The sequence below is a fragment of the Perkinsus marinus genome (assembly GCF_000006405.1).
Source record: "Perkinsus marinus ATCC 50983 genomic scaffold scf_1104296970858, whole genome shotgun sequence".
In the NCBI taxonomy this organism is placed as follows: domain Eukaryota; phylum Perkinsozoa; order Perkinsida; family Perkinsidae; genus Perkinsus; species Perkinsus marinus.
Genome location: NW_003202288.1, coordinates 198,723 through 221,729, shown reverse-complemented (window position 1 = coordinate 221,729; position 23,007 = coordinate 198,723). Strand labels below are relative to the sequence as shown.

The window sequence follows — 23,007 nt, the reverse complement described above, 5'->3', positions numbered from 1 at the left end:
CATCCCCATTCCTCTTCAATACGTCCAAGGGTCTCTCGCCTATACCTGCGTCGACGACGACCAACTGCATGACATTCACCGCCACCTTCTAAGGGCTCAGGATAGCGCGGCCGAAAGGTCTATGGTTCGATCCCCAGCAGGGTCATTTCTACTCGATGATAATGCTGATGCCCGATTTTGCTTTTGCTGGTCACCATAAGTCGTCGCGTTGGTAGAACTAGTTCGCAATCATGCAGTAGATGAAATCCAAGACGTCGTGGCCCTCAACAGTTGGAGGAAGAGGAGGAGAAGGCGTAGATTCTCAAGTTCGCTCGAATGTGCCCGAGACGCCAACGACGATGACCACGACGACGATCACGAAGATGCTTAGTGATGAGAGTGAATGGTCTTAGACGACTAGTCTGGGGAAATAACAGATCATCATCATCAACACTACTATATACCTATTATTCTACTATAGTTGATCACCCAAGTTCAAATCCCACACCCTGCATTTTTACCCAGTAATATATCCAACACATTCCCTCGGGACATCCACAATAGTGCAGTCGTCCCTTCCCGTAGCATCGACACATACTGGTCCCTTCAACTGGGCGAACAGCCAATCGATGTACTCCTTGGCCTTCTGCCGTTGGACCAAAGTGCCATAAATATGAACATAGTTGCCAACATATTCCACCACCGCTCCGCTAGAAGCCGCGATCTTCTTACGAGTACCACCCTTCTTACCCAAAGCATACGAAATCTCATCATCCTAAGTGGGTGAAAAATTCCGAAATCGGAATAATTACATACACGATACTACTCATGAACAAATTCATACATGAGTACCTAGTTTCAATTTTGTTGTATATTACACATCTCCCAGGTTCGATCCCCAGCACCGACACTTTTCCTAGAATTTATTGCCTCTACTTTTCTCAAAACACACATGTCCAAATACAATCCCCCCTTCCTCTACAATAGTAAGCATTCACTAAGAAGCCCATAATCCCTATACGCCGTATAAAGACATTTTCCAAACCATAACAGACCTAGTGTCACCTCTAGCCTCATAACATCCATGCCTTCCCCTTCATCGTGGCACTCAGTGAGCTCGATATCGTTAGTAAAATGACCAGGGATCTTAGTCTCAACCGCTGACATAACCTAACACCATAACATTCTACTCTCACCACTGGGTCGACCTGCTACCTTCAACATTGCGCCTTGTCGCGATCTCTTCGCACCGAATATCGCCAGGGTTTCAAATTCCCTCTGTAGAAGCACTCCCATGCGACCACGGATGATGAGAGCTACTCACCGTCTTGTCCTTGTTAGTAGCATTGAAGTCAGCGAAGAACATAATCGTACTCCACTCCTCCTCCACAGCTCTCAAGAAGGAGCCACCAGCACCAGTGACGAACCCAGCAGCTTCACGAGGGACCTTCAACACCGTCAAATCGTCATCATCATCAGCCTGAACAATGAACAATAACCCTCCCCTTCCCCCTAAGGCTTACCTCCTCGTCCACCATGACAGGCCCTGTCCTCTGTGCGATAACACATTTTATATACTTGATTGCTCTTCTTCTAACTTCAGGCGTCCCCCCAATCTCAATGATATCCCCTGCCGCCTTATCCCCCTGCACCTTCTCCCTCAGCTCGATATCAGCTTGGCTCACTCTAGCCAACTTCAGTTTAGTACGGCCCTGCCGACCCAACACGAATGCAGCATCAGCATTAGACACCTACATTAGCACCATAGGAAATGACCCCAGACTTCCCCTAGACTTACCTCCATCTGTTCATAATCATACCCATCTTCACCCTTCTTCTCAACCGAGGGCGACGGGGTGCGTCCAATACTGCCATCACGTAGCCTTACAATTTCGTCCTCATTACGACGAGGGTCACTCGAACGCTTATGGCCTCGGTACGAGCGTGACCTCAATAAAAACAGCAGTAGTCAAATAGATATGCATTATCTATATCGTACCTAGATCTTCCCCTACGCCCTCCTGATCTACTTCTACCACGACTATCCCCCCGACGCGAGCGTGATCGGCTCCCCGAATACGAGGAGCGGGACATGCTCCTTGCCCCTCCATCATCGGGCTTAGTCTTATTGCCACCATCTCTAGAAGAGTACCCCGAACCAGATCGTGAGCGCGATACAGAGGAAGATGGCATGTTAGCGGGCGGGGGAGATGACAGAGCTGCAACAACAAGTACTAGCCATAGTAGTAATCGAACAATCGAGGTTGTCGACAAAAATACACAAAAAACGCCACGCGCGGGGATCGACCCACGGACCCCCACAAAACAAAATCGATCACCTGGGCGAGCGAGATCTCAACGAATCGAAAGTAGCTCTGCGCAATTACCGTCGCGTACATTTGGTACTCCCTAACCAGTGAGACCATTAAAATCACTGATAGTATAACGTAGTAATGAGTGAACGAACTTAACCATCACTTGCAATACTTTCACCATCGTTCAAGTTCGAGCCTAATTGCTAGTATCATTATGACGAAACAAGATGATACAACGAGATGTCCAGGGGAGGCCAGTAGCAGAAGCTCCCTCCCTGGGATTAGCAAGTGAGATCACTCTATGCTGTCCTGTGAAACAAATGGCTATAAACCTTCAGGAAATTCAACGCCAACGAGGCTCAAACGTTGTGGAAGGCCATTGTAGAGAAAGAGCGAACACATCTCGAGAAACTGAGAACTCCAGTGAGCGAACAAGCTAGTTGGTTGCAACCTAATTCTGAGTAACCATATCAGATCTCTGGGATGTGCATCGAACCCCTACAACGAGCCCAGCTTGGACACGCGGAAGATCTTGATGTTGTCAAGTGATGCATTGTTGACGTTTTTTTCGGTTGTTTAAATTGGTCTCATCCATTGATTCAAACCTTAGCGACCTCGCAATACCATCTCCGCGTGAAACGATGGATATTCGCGTATAAAGACATCGTTCAAGATCACATCATGTGAAACCATAGACAGTTATTCCTCCGACGAGTCCGATGAGAGAAAAATGCAGCGTTATGATCATAACATTATTGGTGTATTGTCTCACTCACTCGATACGTGACAAGACGGGTTCTAGTGAGGACTGTAGTGAATCAGATACGCGAGTTACACAGCAATGGTCCCCGCTCGTTCTGTTGTCGTACCGAAACACGTTGATCAAACTAAACTAGTAAGCCCCGATAACAGTAAGCATGGGGAACCTGGTATTGCTATTCAGAAACGACTCAAGTTCATTCGCCCATCGAAATACGACGGCTTCACAGAGGAAGAAGCAAATGCCCGAAGAGAAAAAGAGTAAGTTCACCACAAACGGACGATAAAACGTCTACTATACTTCCCCAGTGATTTCGAAGAGACATACCGTTTCTTCTCACGCCCGTACAACGTGACCGAGCATAAATGCGAGCATTTCAATGGCTACCGAATGAACAACTTATTCAATGTGGGCAACAACTCTAGTAGCCTCTACTCTCAACGATGTTAGCTGCGGAACAAGCCTGATCCGATACTTCCCACATCTAAAGAACTCCACGCTCAAAAGGCCGGATTTGTGCAGAAGATGGCTCGAGAGCTCAGCTATGACAACATTCTAAGAAGGGTAAGGCAACTTTTCAAAAATGCACATGATGACGATGTGAAATTCTGAGGAAATTTTGCGAAATTCTTGTTGGTTTTTGCACACTCCTATTTCGAATTGCTGTGGAAACTCTTATAATCAGCTGAGGAAAGCAAACGTGCGTCCCAAGACTGCCTGGAGGCAACCGGTATTGCACTCTCTCGGAAAACATCGTCCATATGCAATATCGTGACGATATTTTCATCATGATAAATAGTGAGATTCTCGTGGAAGGGTGTATGCAATGTTATGAATGAATTAGTAATGGTTTTGTCCGCCCCTAACGAGACATCGGAATCCTGTAAACCGCACTGATTTTAATAGTGATGCACAGCTCTGGGAAATATGATCGCTTTCCTCAGCTGAGCTCAGGAGTTTCCTCATGCAAGTTTACATACAATTCGGGTAGGAGTGTACAAGAACCAAAAAGAATCTTCTAAAAATTTCCCGGAATTTTCATAATAACAGCAACACATGTGGTCAACCAAGTGCGTATTTTCCAACGTTATAGCAGTGATTCCGATAGGGGTGACCGCAAAGAACTAGGAGTTATTTATCAATAGTAATTCATGAAGTAGATCCGTTTTTCGCGAATACGCCTTGCTCGGTCATTTGTGGGTTGTTTTAACACGCTCTTAAACGTTAGGCTGTAGAAGCATATGATTCCGGAAGACAACGCGCCGTTGCTACCGGGACTCAAGCGCAGTTTTCTGGATACGCCTGGCCACGATACAAATATTTTTCCGGGGGGAATAATTATGGAAATACAGGTGGGATCAATTTTCAAGTCTACTTCAAATCCTCTGAGGGCTATTAGGAAAACATCTTACACATGAAGCGAAAATTCCACGTCGAAGAATTGAACTTCGAGTGTCTAGAGTCTTCAACTGCTCTTGAGAAAGTGCTCGTCTGTCGCGAATCGTCGGCTAATCACAGATCAGATTTTTCTCGAGCGGGAGTGACAGTGTGAGGCTTGTGGCATTCCCTCAAGCTTGTTAGATAACGAAGTTAGTAGTTTTTAAATGACACATTTCTGTTTATCCACATCGTATGGTGGATGTATGTTTATTACTCATTGTGTGTGACCTCGTGAGCTGATGGAAGCTCTGTCAGGATTAGCGTCACGCTTTCCAATAGTGAGCAGCTCAGAAGCCTCCATTCCGGATTCACAGAAGAAGTTTAAAAGGAAGATTCCAGTGGACGATGATACCACAAGTTGCCCTACAGTAGGTTGGTCTGATTCACTACTGCGAATTTGAGTCCAATTAGGTACCATCGATTTTCCATCCCAGTCAGATATTCAAAGCCTATTTATGAAGTTCATGCCATAAGTGATATTATTCCATTCACGTGAGTCATATTCGCTGTTGCGTTATTAAGTTGAGAAAACCTCACGGAAAACCGGAAAGGAGTCACATGAATGCCCATCTCATAGAGGAAAGGTGTTGTCGATTCGAGTATACGCCTGACGCATACAATTTGCAACAATACCACTTGTGTAGTTGTCGTTCATACCACTCCTTCACCAACTCCATAACACAACAACTGTACCACTACGAAACTTGTAAAGCGTTGTTGTTGTCGTCAACAACAATGATTATCATCAGTCCTCCTACTTAGTGCTCTCGTCGTACAGTTTCCTGTCAAGTGTGCTGTGCAACTCTTTCACTACCGCCTTTAACGTCGGGGCTTCGAATCGTGTCATCGATTCCAACACCGTATCCAGCCACTGAGGGGAGGATAAGATAAACTCCCTAATCCAACTCTACCACTCTAACCATGACAATTTCATTTGGAATCCCACACGACGCTCATTCATAAGAACTAGGATTACTAAAAATTCACGAACATACCGACACAGTCATGGAAACTACCCCCAATCCTGTATGCTGAAAACCCCATACCACTCCCCGACGAACACATGGAAAGCCCGACAATGACATTCCATAGGCCAACAACTCACCTCGAGGGTCTCCACCCAATCATGCACAACCCTCCAGCTCTCGGATGCCCCCAGCAGATTGTCCTTTTGCAGGAATTCCAACCGTCCATGGACAAAGAAGTCAGTGATGTAACTCGACAGGTAGCCATCACCAAAGGGGGCGTAAGGCACCTTGCCCAGGTCCATCGAGAAACCCGGTCGGCAGTTACGAATCAACTCTTGAACTGTCTCGAATGCATCACCAGATCCATCGAGAGCACTAAAGATAACCACATATGTCACTATAAACCACCGATAAACAACCTCACCTGAAGGGGCTACGTACCGTACACTTCACCCTAGACTTAATAAGAGCTCCCATCACAGCGGAATCATCAGCCCAGATGTCTTCACCAAAAGACCGACGGAACTCAGTACGAGTAAATGGCAACTCAAACGAGCGCTCATCGTTGGCAACCTTCCCCTTCATCTTGAAGTTCAGCACAGCCTATGGATAAACACTCCTCCTCCTTCGCTGACCACAACCCCTTCCCCCCTACCATTCGAAGTAGCTCATCCTTAACAGCAGCGTTATACTTTGGAACTAGCTCTCGGAACTCAGGCTCGAGATCTTTCATATAGAGCACCGGGCAACTTGCTGTCGGCTGATGCCTCCTCCTTTTCTCAATAACCTACCACTACCATCACCACCACTTCTCACGCCCCTCCTTCTCACCCGATCCTTAGCGTGTCGTAGCTGTGGCCATGGCAATACAAAGCAAGAGAGTACTTGTAGTAGCTTATACCTACACCATCGCCCTTCACACAGGACCAACCGCTTCGAGCATTTACGTAGCATGAGTAGTCTCATCAGCCTTCCTTTCCTCCTTTTTCCATCGCTTTAATATCTCCTCCAAGCCCGGCATCGTCAACAGCCTATGCAGCACCTAAGCCCCGACCCTCCAACAACAACACCAACCCCATCCTTGCAGTTCCTCACCAGATTATCAGGCTCCCTCTCGAACAGTGCCGTCACCACCGGGGCCAAGCCGATGAGGTCACCATTAGGCCGAATAAGATGCTCCCTCAAGAGGAAGTCCACAGTGTAACGGAAGAGCACGACCGTCTGAGGACACATTTCTCCCATGCATGCCAACTTTAACATAACAAACCTCATTAGCCAGATTCATCTCGCTACTGTACAAGGCCCTCGTCATCATCGTCATAATAGCCCTATCAGCCTCTACTGTGAGCCGACCCTCTGCCTTCAAACGCTGCCTCAACTGGATTGCTCGGAGGACCTAACACCACCGATCGCCCCTCTCCTCGATGCGAGAGCACCCGATCTACAAGCCTTCAACTGTGATACAATCCTAAAGCAATGAGCACTAATCAACGACAGCAACGCTACAGCTGATAAAGGCTGGCATTTCTAAGTCATAAGGCCAGACAGTAAAACATCAGTAATAGCGAAGCTTCAGCAGTGGAAAGCAAATCGTCGAATAATGTCTTTGCATAATAATGCAAACCTCTCCTCACCTACTTTCCCAGCCACGGCTAGACGAAGCAACTCAATGGGCGACAAGCGACTAATCCTATGCTAACCTATTTCGCCGCAGACTCAACTGATTCACAGAGACCCCGGGTTCAATTCCAGGAACCGCCATTTTTCCGTTAAAAAGGTTTACCCTCCATAGAAAAAAAGCATGCTTGAGCCATATTTTTGTATAGCTGCGCACACACAGTCGAGGATATGCCTTCCACTTTCGTCAACAACCCCCTCCTTACCAGAGTCGGCGTTAAAGAGAAGTCTCCCCTCAAAAACGGCACGTGGCTCCCTTGGAGTTGCCTTATATCGCTGAATGGTAGGTCGAAGAAAATGACGTTTCCCAACTGACACAACGTCATGTGTCCCAACAGCATGCGAGCATGCCTTACCAAATCAAATCCTCTTCTTCCAGCTCGACCGGCCATCTGTCTGTACATAAGAGCATTCAACTCCACCGATGAGCCCGCGAAGACTGTCGCCTTGCAGGGCATGTTAATCCCCAACGCTAGCGTACCTAACATTACAGCCCCTCACAGCCCCGAACACACCTCAACGATGATCTACCAGTAGCAACAACCACTTGCAAGAAGCCCTTACGGAAGAGGATCTCAACCTGACAACAACACCCTCATCCTCCCAACGTCCTGCCTCACTCCCCTTACAGTTTTCCTAAAGCTAGCCGGCAACCCCTCATGATGCATACCAATACCTCTCCTCAACGCATCGATGTACACCTTCGGGAAAGAGGACCTACAAGGAGAATGAGGTCGTCCCTGCATTTTTGCTCTCCTACTTTCTCTCCAATTTTTTTATAAGTTCCTCAACATCAGGATCGCTCATAGCCTTCACACCGCAGAAGTAAAACTCAGGATCATACCTACAATGATGTTACAAACCAACATCTTGCCAAATCTTGCTATCTTACTCTTCCTCAACGGGGATAGGCTTCGGCACCAACTCGTCCAACACCGTTTGATCGAAATCCTCATCGTTCGCTTTCTGCACAAAACAAAAGAATAAATTCTCTCCATACCACCCCTCGGGCACATCATCCAAGGCCTCCCCCCCATGCTCACCATCCTTTCCATCACTTTCACCTGTTCGACCTTCTTCTTGTAGACCTCCATTCGGCGTTTGTTCTCCATCTTAGTTCGATGGTCCCTCTCCTCGCTACCGTGATACTTGGCATACTGTTGCTTAGCGAGGTACTGAGTGCATCTCTTCACCATCGCCTAGAGGAAAATTAATAAACACGGCCGCTCGAAAATCAAATTTCCACCCACCATAATGTCGTGTCGGTCAAAGTTGAAGATAAGCGTAGGTAGGAGGTGTAGCTCCTGCAGATCCCGTATGAGCTGGATAGTACGTGCCGGACGAAGATAGGTCGCTTCTCGACCAAGTTCAGATAAACTGGATAAGACACAAGACTCCCACCTCAACGACCCCGGTTCAAATCCCCCCGACGGTATTACTGCGGCGCCAAATGATCAACTCCATCATTATCAACCCCTGTCTCCTCATCACCACAAGAGGAGGCATCAGTCGACAAAATATCCTCCTCACCTAAAACACCCCATGTGGCAGGAGAGATAATACATATGTGAAAATATGCATACGGTCAACCACATGCGTTATTGATAAGAATTTCTTGCTGGTTTCTGAACACTCCTACACGTACATAGACTCCTATGATTAGTGAGGAAACTCAGCTGCGAGGAAGGGATATCTCAGGTTCTAGCAAGTACGATACACTAGAGCCTCCCATACACACTACGGGCATGGTCATCATCTCAGACAGTCAACTGCCTTTCCACACTCTAGATCATCCCACGACTACGCCTCCCACGATCATAACAACCGTAACAATCACTATTACCAGCAACCTTTCTCCACTTCTTATTTTCCTCGACTGGATTCCCCCGAGCACTAGGGTTACGCAGAATACCCACGACATCGCTGAAGTCTTCATAATCACATACACCTTCCCTCAACATCGTCGACAGTGCTGCTCTCAACTGCTTCTCATACCATCTGATTTCAACATCTTCCCAATTTCACCATCACCATAATTCTCACCTGAATTGTCTCTTGCTGATACACCCACGCACAAACTTGAAGAAAATTTTAGGTTCCAAGGGCTCCAACAGGGAACGTATGAGCTCCTAAAAAAACCTCTCCCCCCACATAAACACCTCTCATACTCACCCTATCCTTATCCGATCTCCTAGTGTCCTTCTTTTGATCCAGCATGACAGCCTTGAGAGCGACATAGCACTCAGCTGCCTCCTCAGGGGTCATCACCAAATCAGATGGTAGGGAACCGTCATTCACATCAAGGTACGTCAAGCACGCTATCGGGTGCAGTTCGAACAGCCCCGAGCCCGATATGTACACCCACTGACGACCAAGACAACCATACCGCACTTCCTCCACATCAACGTCGAAAAAGGCCTCTCACCTTCTTTAAGTCATTGAAACGTTCCTTATACTCCACCAAATGAACCCTCTGGCCGTGATTCGAAGCTGCTACACTGTTGAGCCAGTTGCAGAAGCCCTTGGGGTTGCCGACTGTAGCAGACAGGGCCAGGAAACTGTCACCAATAGTGGTAGTATTAGTGATAGTAGAGACTCCTTACGGGCTATGTGTTAGTTGCATTAGATGCTCCCAAGCCGCTGAATTCTCCGCCTCACCAATGCAATGGACCTGAAAGATATTTATCGGGTATCTTAGGTCGCACCGAATAAGATACAGATTAGGTCCGAAGATGACCTACCTCATCGAAGATGACATATCTCAGCCTCTTCACCCACTCCGCTTGAGACGGCGCCAACATGATTTGCTCAAACACCTCCGGGATAGTCACGAGGACCTGCAAGACACCATGGAGGTCGCCGGTTCGATTCCCAGCAACGGCACCTGGCAACTCATCGGGTACTCCGAGAACTCCTTCGCGAAGGTTCCAGCAAGCTCAATCCTAACCGTACTAGGGTAAGTCTTGGAGGAGAATCGCGAATATATCTCAGCTGAGACCTGAGCACTTCCTCAACATCCTCATCATCCTCACCCCCCTAGGCTAACCTGATTTAACAGAGCCTTTGTCGGAGCCACATAAACAGCAACACCGTCGTGACTTTGCCTCAAAACCTTCTCCATTGCATAATAGCAGATAAACGTCTTACCACTACTGGTAGGGGCGCACACCTACGATAAGACGACAAGCGTCGTCCTGTACGGCCGCATGAACAACTCACCAAAGCCGACTCCTTCTTATCAACCACATCTAGTAGTTGCCTCTGCCACTCATCGGGCTTGAACAACACACGATCATCCGCCTTCTTACCAACCGGACGATCCATATCCTAGGTTCAACCACGTAAGATTCAAAACAGGCCCAACTCTTGCCCTCACCTGGCCCATATGATACAGCATAAACAAATACTCATCCTTTCCAATAACATCAACTGCCACCTTTTTACTGCGGACTTCACTATAGTTCTCATCAATATCCTCCAACTCCTCCTTCGCCGCCCCCAACTTCTCCTCTGGGGTCTCCGGTACACCCTTCTTACCCTGACCATCAATATGAAAATAAATACGCATGTTAGTGACTACGATATTCCTAATAGAAAATTCCCCCCAGTTTCTACACACTCCTACCCGAACTCGATCGTAAATTTCTCGAGGAAAACAAAATTTTTCCATTTTTCCCCGTCACCACCAGCCCACCTTTTTGCCCTTCTTAGCATCACCGCTCTCCTTCGCCTTCTTCTTACTCTTCTTCTCATGCTTAGCCGCCGCCTCCGCTTCCACTTCAAGCTCCGCTATCTTCTCTTCCAACACGGGTATCTGCACAATTCCTCTCCTCCAACACACAAGACCTACCCCAACCCACCCTATGCTGTTTCCAGAACATAAACACGTTCTTATTAACCCTCTTGGCCCCCACCGTCTGGAGCAGTTGCTGCACTTTCTTGATGTGATGAGGGCCCATATCGCCACCTAAACTCCCCAAGCTCCCCAAGGGCCTCCCCAACTCGCCAAGATATTACCAAATGCCTTTACAACATCACAAACAAGTTTGATGCACCGTGCAACGAGTCGTCGTGTTTCCAACAAATACCTATAAGGAAATACCAAAGACCAAAGGCGGCCAGAACGGTGCCTTACGCCTCAGAGGAATCAATCTCCAGAGCCCTCCCGACCGTCTTCAACGCTGTTCTCAAATTGTCGATTACCGCGAACAACACCACCATCTGATTCTCGCGGAGCTTCACCGACTGTGAAATACCATTAAAGCCGTCAAAGCTATCGAGGATCCTTCCGAACCTAATATGAATCCAATCAGCAAGAGCCTAAAGATACCCCCCCCCCTACCCCGCAACAAGGTCCAGCAGGAAATTCTCAATTTCGCGCGGAGGCCTGTCACCCATGTCCCCAAGCCTCTCAGCCTTCACCAACAGCGGCTCCATCTGCTCCTTATCTCTCGCGTTCTGCTTCTCCAACTGACAACCACCATCTTCCCACCATCACCCCCCCCCCCCCCTTCCGAGGAACGTATACACTTTGTCAACTACATGTGTTGGTGACAATATGAAAATTCTGAGAAATTTTCGTAAATTTCTCAGAGTTTTCTGTGGATTTTCACAAAACTTCGAGAAGAGCAGACATATATTTCTCCATGACTCTTCCCCCCAACTTCCCTACCGCCTGCTTTTCATTCTTCTCTTTGATCAGCTGAGCCTTCGCACTGAACTTCTGCGTACTCTTATCACTCGCTGCCTTCATAGCCTTCTGCTCCTCCTCCGTCATAACAATGGGGTGATGCAACTTGTCCGCACCTAGCAAAGCCCTCAACACCCTCTAGGGCCCACCAAGCAGCCTACCAACCAGCGACTTCGAATACATATGAGTTGAATACATCCCCCTCTGTTTCATCCTCAACTCAAACTTCTTCCTCGCAGCCTCTCTCTTATGAGGAGGGAGCTTTTCCAACCACTTGCTATCCATCGTATACCTGAAGCCCTCCCCACTATGCCGACCCATCCTCCTCAACAACCCTCTTACTTTCCCTTCTCGTGTTTCTTCAACAGGGCATCTACCGAGTCGAACGGCTGCGATTGCGGATACTAAAAGTCAACTCACAATCCCCCCTGAGCCCTTGTACGTTTACTATTACATCCTCCAACTCCTCCCCCAGAACCTCCACTTCATCTCTCTCCAGCTTAGTCAAAGCTTGGCCCACTAAAACCAACAAAATAAATACAACCAACACCCACCCCAAACTCACCCTTAGGGTCCTTCGCCGTTTTCACTATCATATCAACCAACGGCACTGTCGTTTGGACTAGCACGGGACTTGGGGCCTCAGCCGGCTCCTTCGGGAGCTCATCTACGACAGAAGAGCTTTGCCCCCTTATAAAAGCCCTCAAGCCCTCACCTGCACATGGCACTTCCATTTTGATCGAAAGCACCGCCTTTGAGGAATCTTCCGCGTGCGCAGCCAGTGAGTCGGGGAACTCAATATCGCCGACTATAGACTTCCAATACCTCTCATAGGTGGTTAAGGACCTTCCCTGGAAACCAAAGATCCTCCCGAGGTCAAATGTGACACCGTCCTTCTCGGGAGCAGCAAGGACCAAGTACAGGACCGTTCGGAAGAGCCTCGAATCGAACATATCGGAAATATCATTCTTCAGACCAACTCCTGCCATATACTCGGGGTTAGTCCTCATGTAGTCCGCCATAGGCGTGAGGACAAGTCGGCAGTTCACGAAGAAATCGTCCAGCGCACTAGAGATGTCCCCAGAGGAGACCAACGTGAATGCCTCGTCCGAAAATGTACAATGCGACCGAGCATGAAGAGGCATCTCCTCCAGCAACACTTCACAAGCCGCCACGACCTTGGCAAAAACCAAACACAGTTCAATCGGACCATTCGCAATCTCCTCATCCTCCTCTTCCTCCACTAGAGATATGCACTCCTGCAGGGTTTGCTCCAGACCGATTCGAGTGATGAAGCCCCGAACTCCCCCATCAGGACCGAACTGCTTAGTATAGTCCTCAACCGCCCCTTCTATCTGTTCTACGAACGCTTGAGGATCCTCCTCGTCCTCGTCTTCATCATCATCATCATCCTTCAGAGTGCTGAATAGACTTTCTACTACGGGGGTGACCCTAGCAAGGACTTCAGGGTGGCCTCGCTCTGGGCCGATGGTCACCGACATAAGCCTATGCACGCGCCTCTCCATCGTGCTCACTATCGCCACACGAATTTGATGCTTCGTAACCATATCAAGAGCTAGGCACTGTAGGAGCCCTGGGGCTAGCTCTACCATATCGCTGGGCATCATAGGTTGCCCTTCATCATCCTCTGGGGCAACGAAGGGCACATCATTATCGCCGCAAACCATAAACGCCACGCCCTGCTCCTCCACAAAGGCGGTCCAAGCAGAGTCGTTGACCCAGTCCTTGAAGACCCTGACCAAAGCGGGCTTAGTCGCGAGAAGGTGCAGACGAAGAGCCTCTCGTAGTGTCCAGTAGACACTCGCCTTGGTCCGATACAACACCTCGAAGCAATCAAAGAACACCAATCGCATACCAGCAGTCCCTCGAAGCTCCTCTAAGATGGAAAGGCATCGCTCTATAGAGAATAAGGCCTTAGCAAAGATCGGCTGCTTATCGAAATTGGGCATTTCAGTTTGTAATACGTTGATGAGGAGGCTCTCCATATGCACCACATAGATGCCTCTACTGTCACCGATATCAGATACCAGATCAATCTGAGTAGCAGGAAGGTACGAGACCCAATTCCTCAGAGCCTCAGCGGCCGAGGCGTCATCAGTCAATGTGAAGCCCCAATAGGTTCGACCACGCGCCCCTTGGTCCAGTGCGAGCTCCCTCTCCTCGCCAGACTCGGCACCAGCGGTCTCGGTACCTTCGACAGCGTCGAAGTCATCATACAAGTCATCGTCACCACCATTGTACGAGGCTACGTCAAAATCGGACATTGGGAAAGGTTGCAAAGAGAGAAACCTATCGAAGCTTATGATCTGACATGATCTCGGTAGACACTGTGATAGCGATCTCCTTGAATAATGAGAAGAAAAATGACATCCCTGGGGATCGAACCTGGGGCTACAACACCTCGCACTGAAACCATCCGGAGCATAATAACTTTTGTTAACATATAGGCCTATGGGGAGTATTGAAAGATGGTTGTTTCATCATCGTTACCTTCCTCATGCAATCACACCACTTAGCTGAACACAACCGGAGTGGTCTCAAAGGGAAGCTTAAATAATAAGGCAGTTTCCAACCGACGGGATACTGTGTGGATCATCGGCATAAGCATAGGAAGGCTACAGTTGCAGAGAAATACATTGAAACGGAGGCAACAGGCCGTCCTGGAGGGTTTGATGACGACTAATGAATCACTTCTATGGAAAGTCTCGACTAACATCAAGTGGATGATGACGGATGAGCGTGCTGTTAATATTGGCGATTCTTAAGGCTTCGGTAGATAAGCTCTTCAAGAGTCCTGACGAAAACCCGAAATAGAGTCTCGAAAAATATCCCGCAATTCGCCACAACTAGGCGTGCTCCTACGAATTTGACTTCGCTGAGGCATATCTTGGCGTACCTGTGGCATAGCCGCCCCTTCCCCACAGAATTGATCTCACTAAGAGCTAAGAAATATGCCTTCAAAATAAATAGACAGCGAGGCCGAACAATAACAGTATCATACCGTTACGACAGACCTTTACTCATCTGCTCATATGTACGGAGGCATATCTTAGCCTACCTGTGGCATAGCCGCCCCTCCCAAGACCTACGAAATATACCTTTTCAAGACCATGTACATGATAAGATGAACATTAAAGCCCCTCCCTCCCAGCTGGAAGGTGGGGGGGCAGATGGTCCCCAAATATCCCCAAGGGGCGAGACAACTACCACGGGACGATGATGATGATGATGAGGGGGATTATTGGAAATGAACCGTCCTTTACTCGATCTAGGGAGAATGTAGTGAGTGACAGGACGAGGTCTCTCGGTAGAGATTCAAATGTCTCTGAGTAAGGGTGTTTTGACCTCTTTTCGAATCAAGCAGACGGTGGCGTAGGTACCGTGAACGTCACGCGGTTTCGGGCTCTACTTAGACATGCTTGACTATTATATTATATGTCTCTCCTGTCCATTTGGGTCGATGCTCTTGAACCGTGAAAGGGTGGTCGCTCTAAAACAATCCAAAACTTTGGGGAATCACAAGTGAGCCAAGCGTGCACTGAAGGCGAGGAGCCAACTCAGCTCAGCCACGCTCCATAGCCCTCAAGTAGCTCCTCATTGAACTGTCAGCATGCAGAAGGCTCGGCCTCTGACGCAAAGGGTGGAAATACAATTATCACTACTGTCGGGTTCTAGTGATAACGAACTACCATTAACAGTACTCAGCACACAAAGCATGGATAATCATGAACAACAAAGGTTCAACTTGACATGGCAGATGTCACAATCGGCTACCCCACAGACTCTTCTTCTTCTTCCTCCACCTCAAAGTCCACAGAATAATCATCATCTGTCGAATGAAGATTACAACACAGGGAAGAGATCGATAGACGTACCATCCATATCCGTGAAAAGATCCGCAGCGGCATCGATGAGGTCTTCAACCGTCCTGCTGGCTGTATGCTCTTCCACATGCGGCTCATCCGTTATGGCGCTGCTGTCGTCCACCGAGGAAGCGGCTATCGAGGATGTAGCCTGACACATGGACTTAGACAGACCCCCCGCTATATCTCCGATAACTGCTATGTGTTAGATTAGAAAGTACTCAAAGGCCTTGATTTGTACTTTTGGGCGAATCTCAATAGTCCCCTTCCCCCTCCTACTATCACTGCCATACCCGCTTTTCCTCAAAGAACTACTACTAGCATCTTATCAAGTGTGAAACGATCAATAGTTCATAAGAACGCATTCACAAGCTTGATAGATTAAGAAGGACCACCCTAGACGCTATTGCCACGAACCTACCCGATAAGGGAATTCCCACTGCTGTTCTTCTGAGTCCTCCTCCTGTCCGGAATACCTGAGGCAAAGCCACAGCTCCCCAATAGCGATGATGACAGCGCATACCTCCACCTGCTTTCAACCATCCCTTCAGTCGGCAGAACAGCATGCAATACATCTTCGACCACTACTCTTGCTACGTCCTCGATAGTGCATGGTATTGGCTCAGAGTAGGAGACATACGATGACGCTGCCGACGGCGGTACCTAAAACACGGCACAGAGCAGCACTCTCCCCATCACAGGGGAACGCTTTGACCTCCCAGATCATTTCACACCCGGCTGAGTTTCGCATGACCAACAACATTTCATCACATCTTCATCCTTCCCAATACATTCCGATTCGCTACGGCCCCCTACACGTCCTGTACTTCTCACTGTAGCTCCCTTGAAAACACCCCATCCTCCCAAAGACCCACCTCGAGACTCCCCTTCCTCAAGTTCGGTGTCGACTTACTCCCATTGAGATACCTCTCCGCCTCCTCCTCAAAACGATGACGTCGGGCTAGCTCTGACGCCCTGCACAACGCTCAATCAAGACGTATATAACTGTTGATGAATGATTCCTTCAGCATGCTAGCTACCAGAGCTTTCAAGTCGATACGAATCGTCATATTTCTCCTCATTTCTGCCTACCAACGTTTCCAGTTCATATCAATGCTAAGCCAACACGCGAGCCCCACTCCTTAGTAGAGGAGATCTATTTCAATTACAACATCGAATAGCGGCGAAAGCTGCCTATAAACGTCCTACTCGAACCACCCGGGTAAGCGTCAAGAGCCATGCCTCACTTAGCTGCTTCTTCTCGAGCTCGCAATCTAGCAATTAGCGGATGCTGTCGACCTCCTCTGTTATACGCATGGGAGCAAGACTGGACCATATACCTGCCATATACATTTCCACCACCTCCCACTAGTGCATTTCCGGACGTTTTTTCCCGAGTAAAAACGGTCGATTCTCTCTATGTGAACTTCATATCATCACCAAAAATATACAACCACCAAATAATAAATCCTTAATTTCATTCAGCTGATACCACACCTTCTCCACAAATCTAAACGCCACTTTCACCACCGTACTACCGCATCTGCCTAAAGTAGTCTTGCTCCAAATGAGCCACACTGTAAGAGGGTTTCAGCCTCTCCAAGCGGTCCAACATAGCATGGTTATCCTAAAACGATACCAGCCTTCCCCCCAGAGGGCCTACTCATCCCTACCGCTGTAATTCTCGACAGCTCCCTCTTCCTACTATCCCTATTCAAGCTCACAGGCCCCGACCCCCGCGAGGACCCCTGTAGAGATGATTATCGTACCACTCCATTTTCAAATCACACCCACCAACAACTCTGGTGTTCGCCGCATAGTTCGCGCAATACTCCTTATCATCTTCAAATCGTTGTTAGCATACTCCCTAATTTGACCTACAGCCACCTCTAATACGCCTCCCTCCCCCTCCCTCGCCCCTTCCTACGCTTCCTAGCATAATAGTCCCGACCATACAGCGTGAGGTGTCTTTGATCAGCAGGAGGCCGAGTATCTTAGGTTGCTGCTGGTAAGATACAAAATAGGTCCGGACTGACCTATGCTAGAGCGAATCTTCCTTATCGTTTCCCTATGCTTCTGCTGCTGCCGAGTAAACTCCCTCCGAGCGACCAACGAGTTCCCATAGGAGGTGTCCGTCCTCTTCTGCGAGACCCCAATCATCTTACAACAACACCAACTACTACTATACAGATTTAGTGACAAATCTGGACCACCCAGTCAATGCTCGCCTCCTGAGTTATCAAAAAGATGGTATACCCCAGGGGCCCTACAACCTCATTGACAAACCCAACAATGAATCCGGGGAGGAGGGCAAATACTACAAAATTGATAGTCGTTAAGAGGAAACAACCTATACAAGGGTGAGGCATCTAGTTCAAGACGACGACGATGACGGCGCCACCAGCAGCAGCTCCTGGCTGACTAGATGGGTGGGCTGTGTCTTTGGTAGTTGATGAACCGGAGGGGAGGCAGGAGGGGGAGGAGGCGTACTGAAAGGAAAACCTATTATTATTAACAACAGTGTAATAAGAGTAGTAGCATAAACCTATTATCATTAACAACAGTGTAATAAGAGTAGTAGCATAAACCTATTATTATTAACAACAGTGTAATAAGAGTAGTAGCATAAACCTATTATTATTAACAACAGTGTAATAAGAGTAGTAGCATAAACCTATTATCATTAACAACAGTGTAATAAGAGTAGTAGCATAAACCTATTATTATTAACAACAGTGTAATAAGAGTAGTAGCATAAACCTATTATTATTAACAACAGTGTAATAAGAGTAGTAGCATAAACCTATTATTATTAACAACAGTGTAATAAGAGTAGTAGCATAAACCTATTATTATTAACAACAGTGTAATAAGAGTAGTAGCATAAACCTATTATTATTAACAACAGTGTAATAAGAGTAGTAGCATAAACCTATTATCATTAACAACAGTGTAATAAGAGTAGTAGCATAAACCTATTATTATTAACAACAGTGTAATAAGAGTAGTAGCATAAACCTATTATTATTAACAACAGTGTAATAAGAGTAGTAGCATAAACCTATTATTATTAACAACAGTGTAATAAGAGTAGTAGCATAAACCTATTATTATTAACAACAGTGTAATAAGAGTAGTAGCATAAACCTATTATTATTAACAACAGTGTAATAAGAGTAGTAGCATAAACCTATTATTAACCACTGTGTAGTACCCCCCTCCCCATTACTACCCCTCCTCAACCACTACATCCTCCACATCCACTGCCTCCTCCTCCTCTTCCTCTTGCTGCACCCGTCCTCCCTTCCTAACCAACGCTCCACTCCTCATCACCCTCGCCACCCCGACAAGGACCTACCTCTCCTTATCCTCATCTGCTGCTGCATCAAGTGGCGACCTAAACCCAGCATTACCAAACTTCATCACTGCCCCTCCAACCTACCCCTTCTCATCTGGCCGTACTATCTCCCGTAACACTTCCTCCTCCTTAGATTGCAAACTATACGCATCGTAAGAAAATTCCGAACTCGTCCCTGGGATTGCCATAAGCTCCGCCTTTGCAGACCTCACCGGCACCTGAGATGAGCCCTTCCACGTTAATAAGGTAGTACGAGTACTACTGTAAGGTCTATGAAAACAGCTTCAGAACTTGAGCTGCTACTCTCAGTGTCATCTCGCCCATCAGAAACATGACTCGACGTAAGCTGCATCAGCTCCAACTTCGCCCTGTTGGTGAGTGCTGAACAAAAATAAAATTTTACCACGAAATTTTTCTCCCTTTTTTTCCTCACCTGTTGCGTTCGCCGTGTCCTGATATTCTGCTGTTACCGCTAGTTCGTTGCGATACCGCTTCTTATCATCCTACCACAACTTCAACACTTCCCACCGATTGCAATATGCACAGGGTCAACCACATATGTTGGTGAAAATATGAAAATTCTGAGGAAATTCTTCTTCCTTTTCACCCTAGTTCGCACATTATTAGTGAAAAAACTCCTAGTATCTGTTGAACGTATATTACAATATTGGAGTTTCACCACCCTAGTGATATGAAAAACACTAGTGAAAAACCTATTTCACGACTACTGCATACCACCGCGAATATCGCGTTTTTCACTCTACGTAAAACGAATGAAACTCCCCTGCTTCCCCCTTCCCCTACCTTCCTAGCCGTAGTAGAAGGAGTCCTCTCGGTGGCCTTCTGCCGCTTGGGCCTGTCTGCAGCAGCTACGTGGTGCGATACGATATCATCAATAGTTTCAGGAGTGGAACACCCACACCCCCCATGCTGCTAAAGTCAACTACCAACAACACATTTTAGCCCCTCGTAATAAGGAAAGTTCTCATCCGAATTTGCGTGAGGAAAGTGCGCGATAATCGATCACAATGGCGCGCGCGAAAAGCAGCGCATTATATCTAAACTCTGAGGAAATTTTGGAGAATTTCTGTCCACTTCTCGTATTTTTTCTCGATTCGTATATGAACTCCTATGATTAGTGAGAAAACTATTGAGCTCATCAGCTGAGGAAAGCGAGTACATACTTTGCAGCACTGTGCGCGGGAGAGCAGTCTTCATCAATTACCGCCTTCGGAAATCTACCTACGCTTTCAGCTACATATCTAGTAGATGGAAAACCCTCAAAAACCGCGACCTGCGCGCTTGAACTCGTCCACTTATAATATTACCAATATATCTATAATACTATTACGATGTGTATTGCATATTCACGTTAATGACCTTCAGTGGTTGCCTCTATTTACCAAATGACCAACGCAAATGTCTAACGGATACCACACTTCGAGCAAATCAGCAGCAGCAGCATCGTCAGACGCCACCATCAAGCTCATGACTTTCAACTCATGGCTCATACCAGTGGGCTTTCCTCGCTGCCATTTTTGCATACCATCCTTCTTCCTCATCGTAGGTCCGCGCCAACTTCCCATGCTGCTTAGACTTCGATCTGCCCTCCCGAGCAGAGAGAGTCTCCGATCACATTATAGAGTCGGTCTTTACGGACAACATCGACGTGAGTATTTCCGATACCACTCCTTCGCCAAATCATACCCCCAACAGATCGTGACCCTACAAGAAGTCTGGTCGGGGTCGCACTCGGTGGTCGCGAGCTGTATCAACTGCTGTTGTTGCTTCCGCATGTTTCAGCGGAGCGAAGTCTTAGCAGCACTCGAGAAAAGTCATCAACCCATCAATCGAAGTTTTCACCATCTTCTTGTAGATACTCATTTACAGCACCACACCAGAGCTCACGGATCACATATTTGCGAGTGCGCTCCTAAATTCTTGGACAGCGGTTTGATAATAATGTCAAAGTGGCCGATACTGCACGAAGAGTTCGTATTATTCATTTCTCCATTTTTTCATCTTACTGCTTAGATTTATCCGATTCGTTGATTCTACTACTGAAGACTCCTTTGCATCGAAGGGCGCTCTCTGTGCGGTTCTCGATCGAGGAAAAGATGTGGGCGCTTTCCCAACCAACTTTTTTCTCGATTTCATTCCACTTAGTTGATAATCGTCGTGACAACTCATATGGACGCAGGTGACGACGCGAATGTGAAAGTGCATCAGCTGGTGAGTTTTCAACGCGCTCTCTAGAGTGAGAAAATATGCACATGTTCAACTACATGTGTTGGTAGGAACATGAAAATTGTGAGGAAATTTTTTTGAGAAATTTTACGGGGGTTTTCAACACTTCCACACGTATGCAAACTCCTATAGTTTGTGATAAAACTGCTAAACTCAGATGAGGAAAACGAGTATATATACTTCAATACTGACGCTTTACTTTCTCATTGCACTCTGATAGTGCACTGAAGTGTGAGAAACGAATTGATTCTAGCTGTGTTTCGACGATTTTACTTTTCTGACTTCTTTGCTGAGATAATTCGTTCTCATAGGGCTATAGCTGTATTATTGTCAGCGTGATGCGCTCCATCTCTATGAGCGAGTCAGGAAAGCCGCCGTTGAGGGTGAGAAAACGGGTAGAAGGAGAGAAATAGTAGCCGCTTTTCTAACCGGTGATTTCAACATTGACGGCACCGAAAGGGAACACAACTCGGCAGTGAGTATCATTCACATCATCGGGTGTAGAAACTCTTAGCTGGCCTCAGGGTCCCGAGGGGGAGTCACTGTATGCCCTGGCTCGGGTGCAGATGCAGGAGGCAGGCTTCAGCGACGTCTGGGCTGAATTCGCCCGTCAGGCTGGGTATGGAAGACCACAGTCATTTGTTGGCGACTGGAGTGATCTCCGTAACTCCATCGTCGCCTTGTACGGCGCTACCAACGATGAGGTGGACATTCACGAACAGATGCGTTTTCCTATTCAACGTTGTTCTTCAGAGTATCCCGTCTTTTCCCACACGACTTGATTACATCTGGGCAACTCGTGTGAGCGGTGCGATCCAACTCGAGGTCCCACCGGGCCAACAGCAGATGACGGGAAACACTCAAGTGGAAGTAGACTGTATCGCAGTGTGGGAAATTGTCGATCACATGTGTTGGTGATGATATGAAATTTTAGGAATTTTTTGTTGGATTCTGAACATTGCTACTTGAATTTCGTGGCTAATTGAGGAAACTACTGAACTCAGATGAGGAAAGCAAACATATACTCCAACGCTGCCGTCTCCTCTGCCGTATCAACCCTGTGGGTTCTTCAGTTGGTGGACGTAAGCGTTGCTGATGCTACGTTATGGCGTGGAAATTTGGATCTTCGAAATGGAATCGAGAAAATTCAATATCCTGACGCTGATGACCCTTCGGAGAAAATGCATCTGCTAAACGAATATCGGCAGCAGTTCGTGTAAGTGCAACTTTTGAGAGAATATTTAAATGCCCTTGCCAGGAATCGAACCTCGGACCACGCCTCCCTCACGGCCAATGTGAGATTAAAAAAGACCGAGAAATGAATTACCCTTCTTATAGTGTCTAAGCATGTCACTTGTTCTTGTTGTCGTCCTCTGAATTCCCTTCTCATCTTGTGTTGACAATTATCATCCGAACTCATGCTCCTTAAAAGGCCATTGAAAATACCAACACACCCTATCGTTTAAACGATCTGCCGATAGAATGGACTATATAACACCAGGAACGGAGATTTCCACCGAGAGCCGACAGGACGCCAATTAGTGGGAAGTGCAAGTTCCACAATCGAAGTCGAGCCTGGGTTACAGTAGCGGCGCTATTGTGCTGTGTTTAGCAGCCCTCAATTTGACGGGTGAATTCGACATGCTAATACTCATGTTACAACTCTGTATTCTCTCAACCGACGAGGTT

At 47.3% G+C, this 23,007-nt stretch overlaps 4 protein-coding genes across 4 annotated transcripts; 1 reads left to right on the top strand and 3 right to left on the bottom strand.

Annotated features, from left to right (window-relative positions):
• Positions 1 to 74: 74 nt before the first annotated feature.
• On the bottom strand, positions 75 to 2,172 carry Pmar_PMAR024533 (hypothetical protein; the record flags this gene model as incomplete). The annotated part of the gene is made up of 7 exons (XM_002767292.1): positions 75 to 754; positions 1,045 to 1,149; positions 1,195 to 1,257; positions 1,304 to 1,459; positions 1,503 to 1,730; positions 1,778 to 1,928; positions 2,132 to 2,172. 7 exons carry the CDS (start codon positions 2,170 to 2,172, stop codon positions 497 to 499), a joined length of 1,002 nt encoding a protein of 333 aa, XP_002767338.1. The 3' UTR covers positions 75 to 496.
• Positions 2,173 to 5,248: 3,076 nt separating this feature from the next.
• Positions 5,249 to 14,114, bottom strand: Pmar_PMAR024532 (helicase, putative; the record flags this gene model as incomplete). The annotated part of the gene is made up of 38 exons (XM_002767291.1): positions 5,249 to 5,365; positions 5,600 to 5,837; positions 5,887 to 6,065; positions 6,118 to 6,249; positions 6,294 to 6,363; positions 6,410 to 6,504; positions 6,558 to 6,683; positions 6,715 to 6,858; positions 7,346 to 7,450; positions 7,496 to 7,620; positions 7,671 to 7,719; positions 7,769 to 7,856; positions 7,900 to 7,983; positions 8,032 to 8,105; positions 8,183 to 8,338; positions 8,390 to 8,516; positions 8,579 to 8,669; positions 8,983 to 9,137; positions 9,183 to 9,268; positions 9,312 to 9,503; positions 9,565 to 9,697; positions 9,743 to 9,810; positions 9,881 to 9,976; positions 10,024 to 10,137; positions 10,186 to 10,308; positions 10,359 to 10,466; positions 10,516 to 10,677; positions 10,834 to 10,953; positions 11,000 to 11,106; positions 11,157 to 11,227; positions 11,275 to 11,433; positions 11,482 to 11,609; positions 11,812 to 11,945; positions 11,991 to 12,121; positions 12,172 to 12,233; positions 12,284 to 12,348; positions 12,395 to 12,496; positions 12,545 to 14,114. The coding sequence occupies 38 exons, from the start codon at positions 14,112 to 14,114 to the stop codon at positions 5,249 to 5,251; spliced, it is 5,886 nt and encodes a 1,961-aa protein (XP_002767337.1).
• A 3,968-nt stretch (positions 14,115 to 18,082) lies between these two features.
• Positions 18,083 to 20,289, bottom strand: Pmar_PMAR024531 (hypothetical protein; the record flags this gene model as incomplete). Its single annotated transcript, XM_002767290.1, has 8 exons — positions 18,083 to 18,215; positions 18,946 to 19,020; positions 19,072 to 19,110; positions 19,156 to 19,289; positions 19,334 to 19,452; positions 19,505 to 19,574; positions 19,876 to 19,940; positions 20,256 to 20,289. The coding sequence occupies 8 exons, from the start codon at positions 20,287 to 20,289 to the stop codon at positions 18,083 to 18,085; spliced, it is 669 nt and encodes a 222-aa protein (XP_002767336.1).
• A 744-nt stretch (positions 20,290 to 21,033) lies between these two features.
• On the top strand, positions 21,034 to 22,273 carry Pmar_PMAR024530 (hypothetical protein; the record flags this gene model as incomplete). The annotated part of the gene is made up of 7 exons (XM_002767289.1): positions 21,034 to 21,041; positions 21,106 to 21,190; positions 21,238 to 21,303; positions 21,653 to 21,793; positions 21,843 to 22,022; positions 22,072 to 22,188; positions 22,253 to 22,273. 7 exons carry the CDS (start codon positions 21,034 to 21,036, stop codon positions 22,271 to 22,273), a joined length of 618 nt encoding a protein of 205 aa, XP_002767335.1.
• Positions 22,274 to 23,007: the final 734 nt, after the last annotated feature.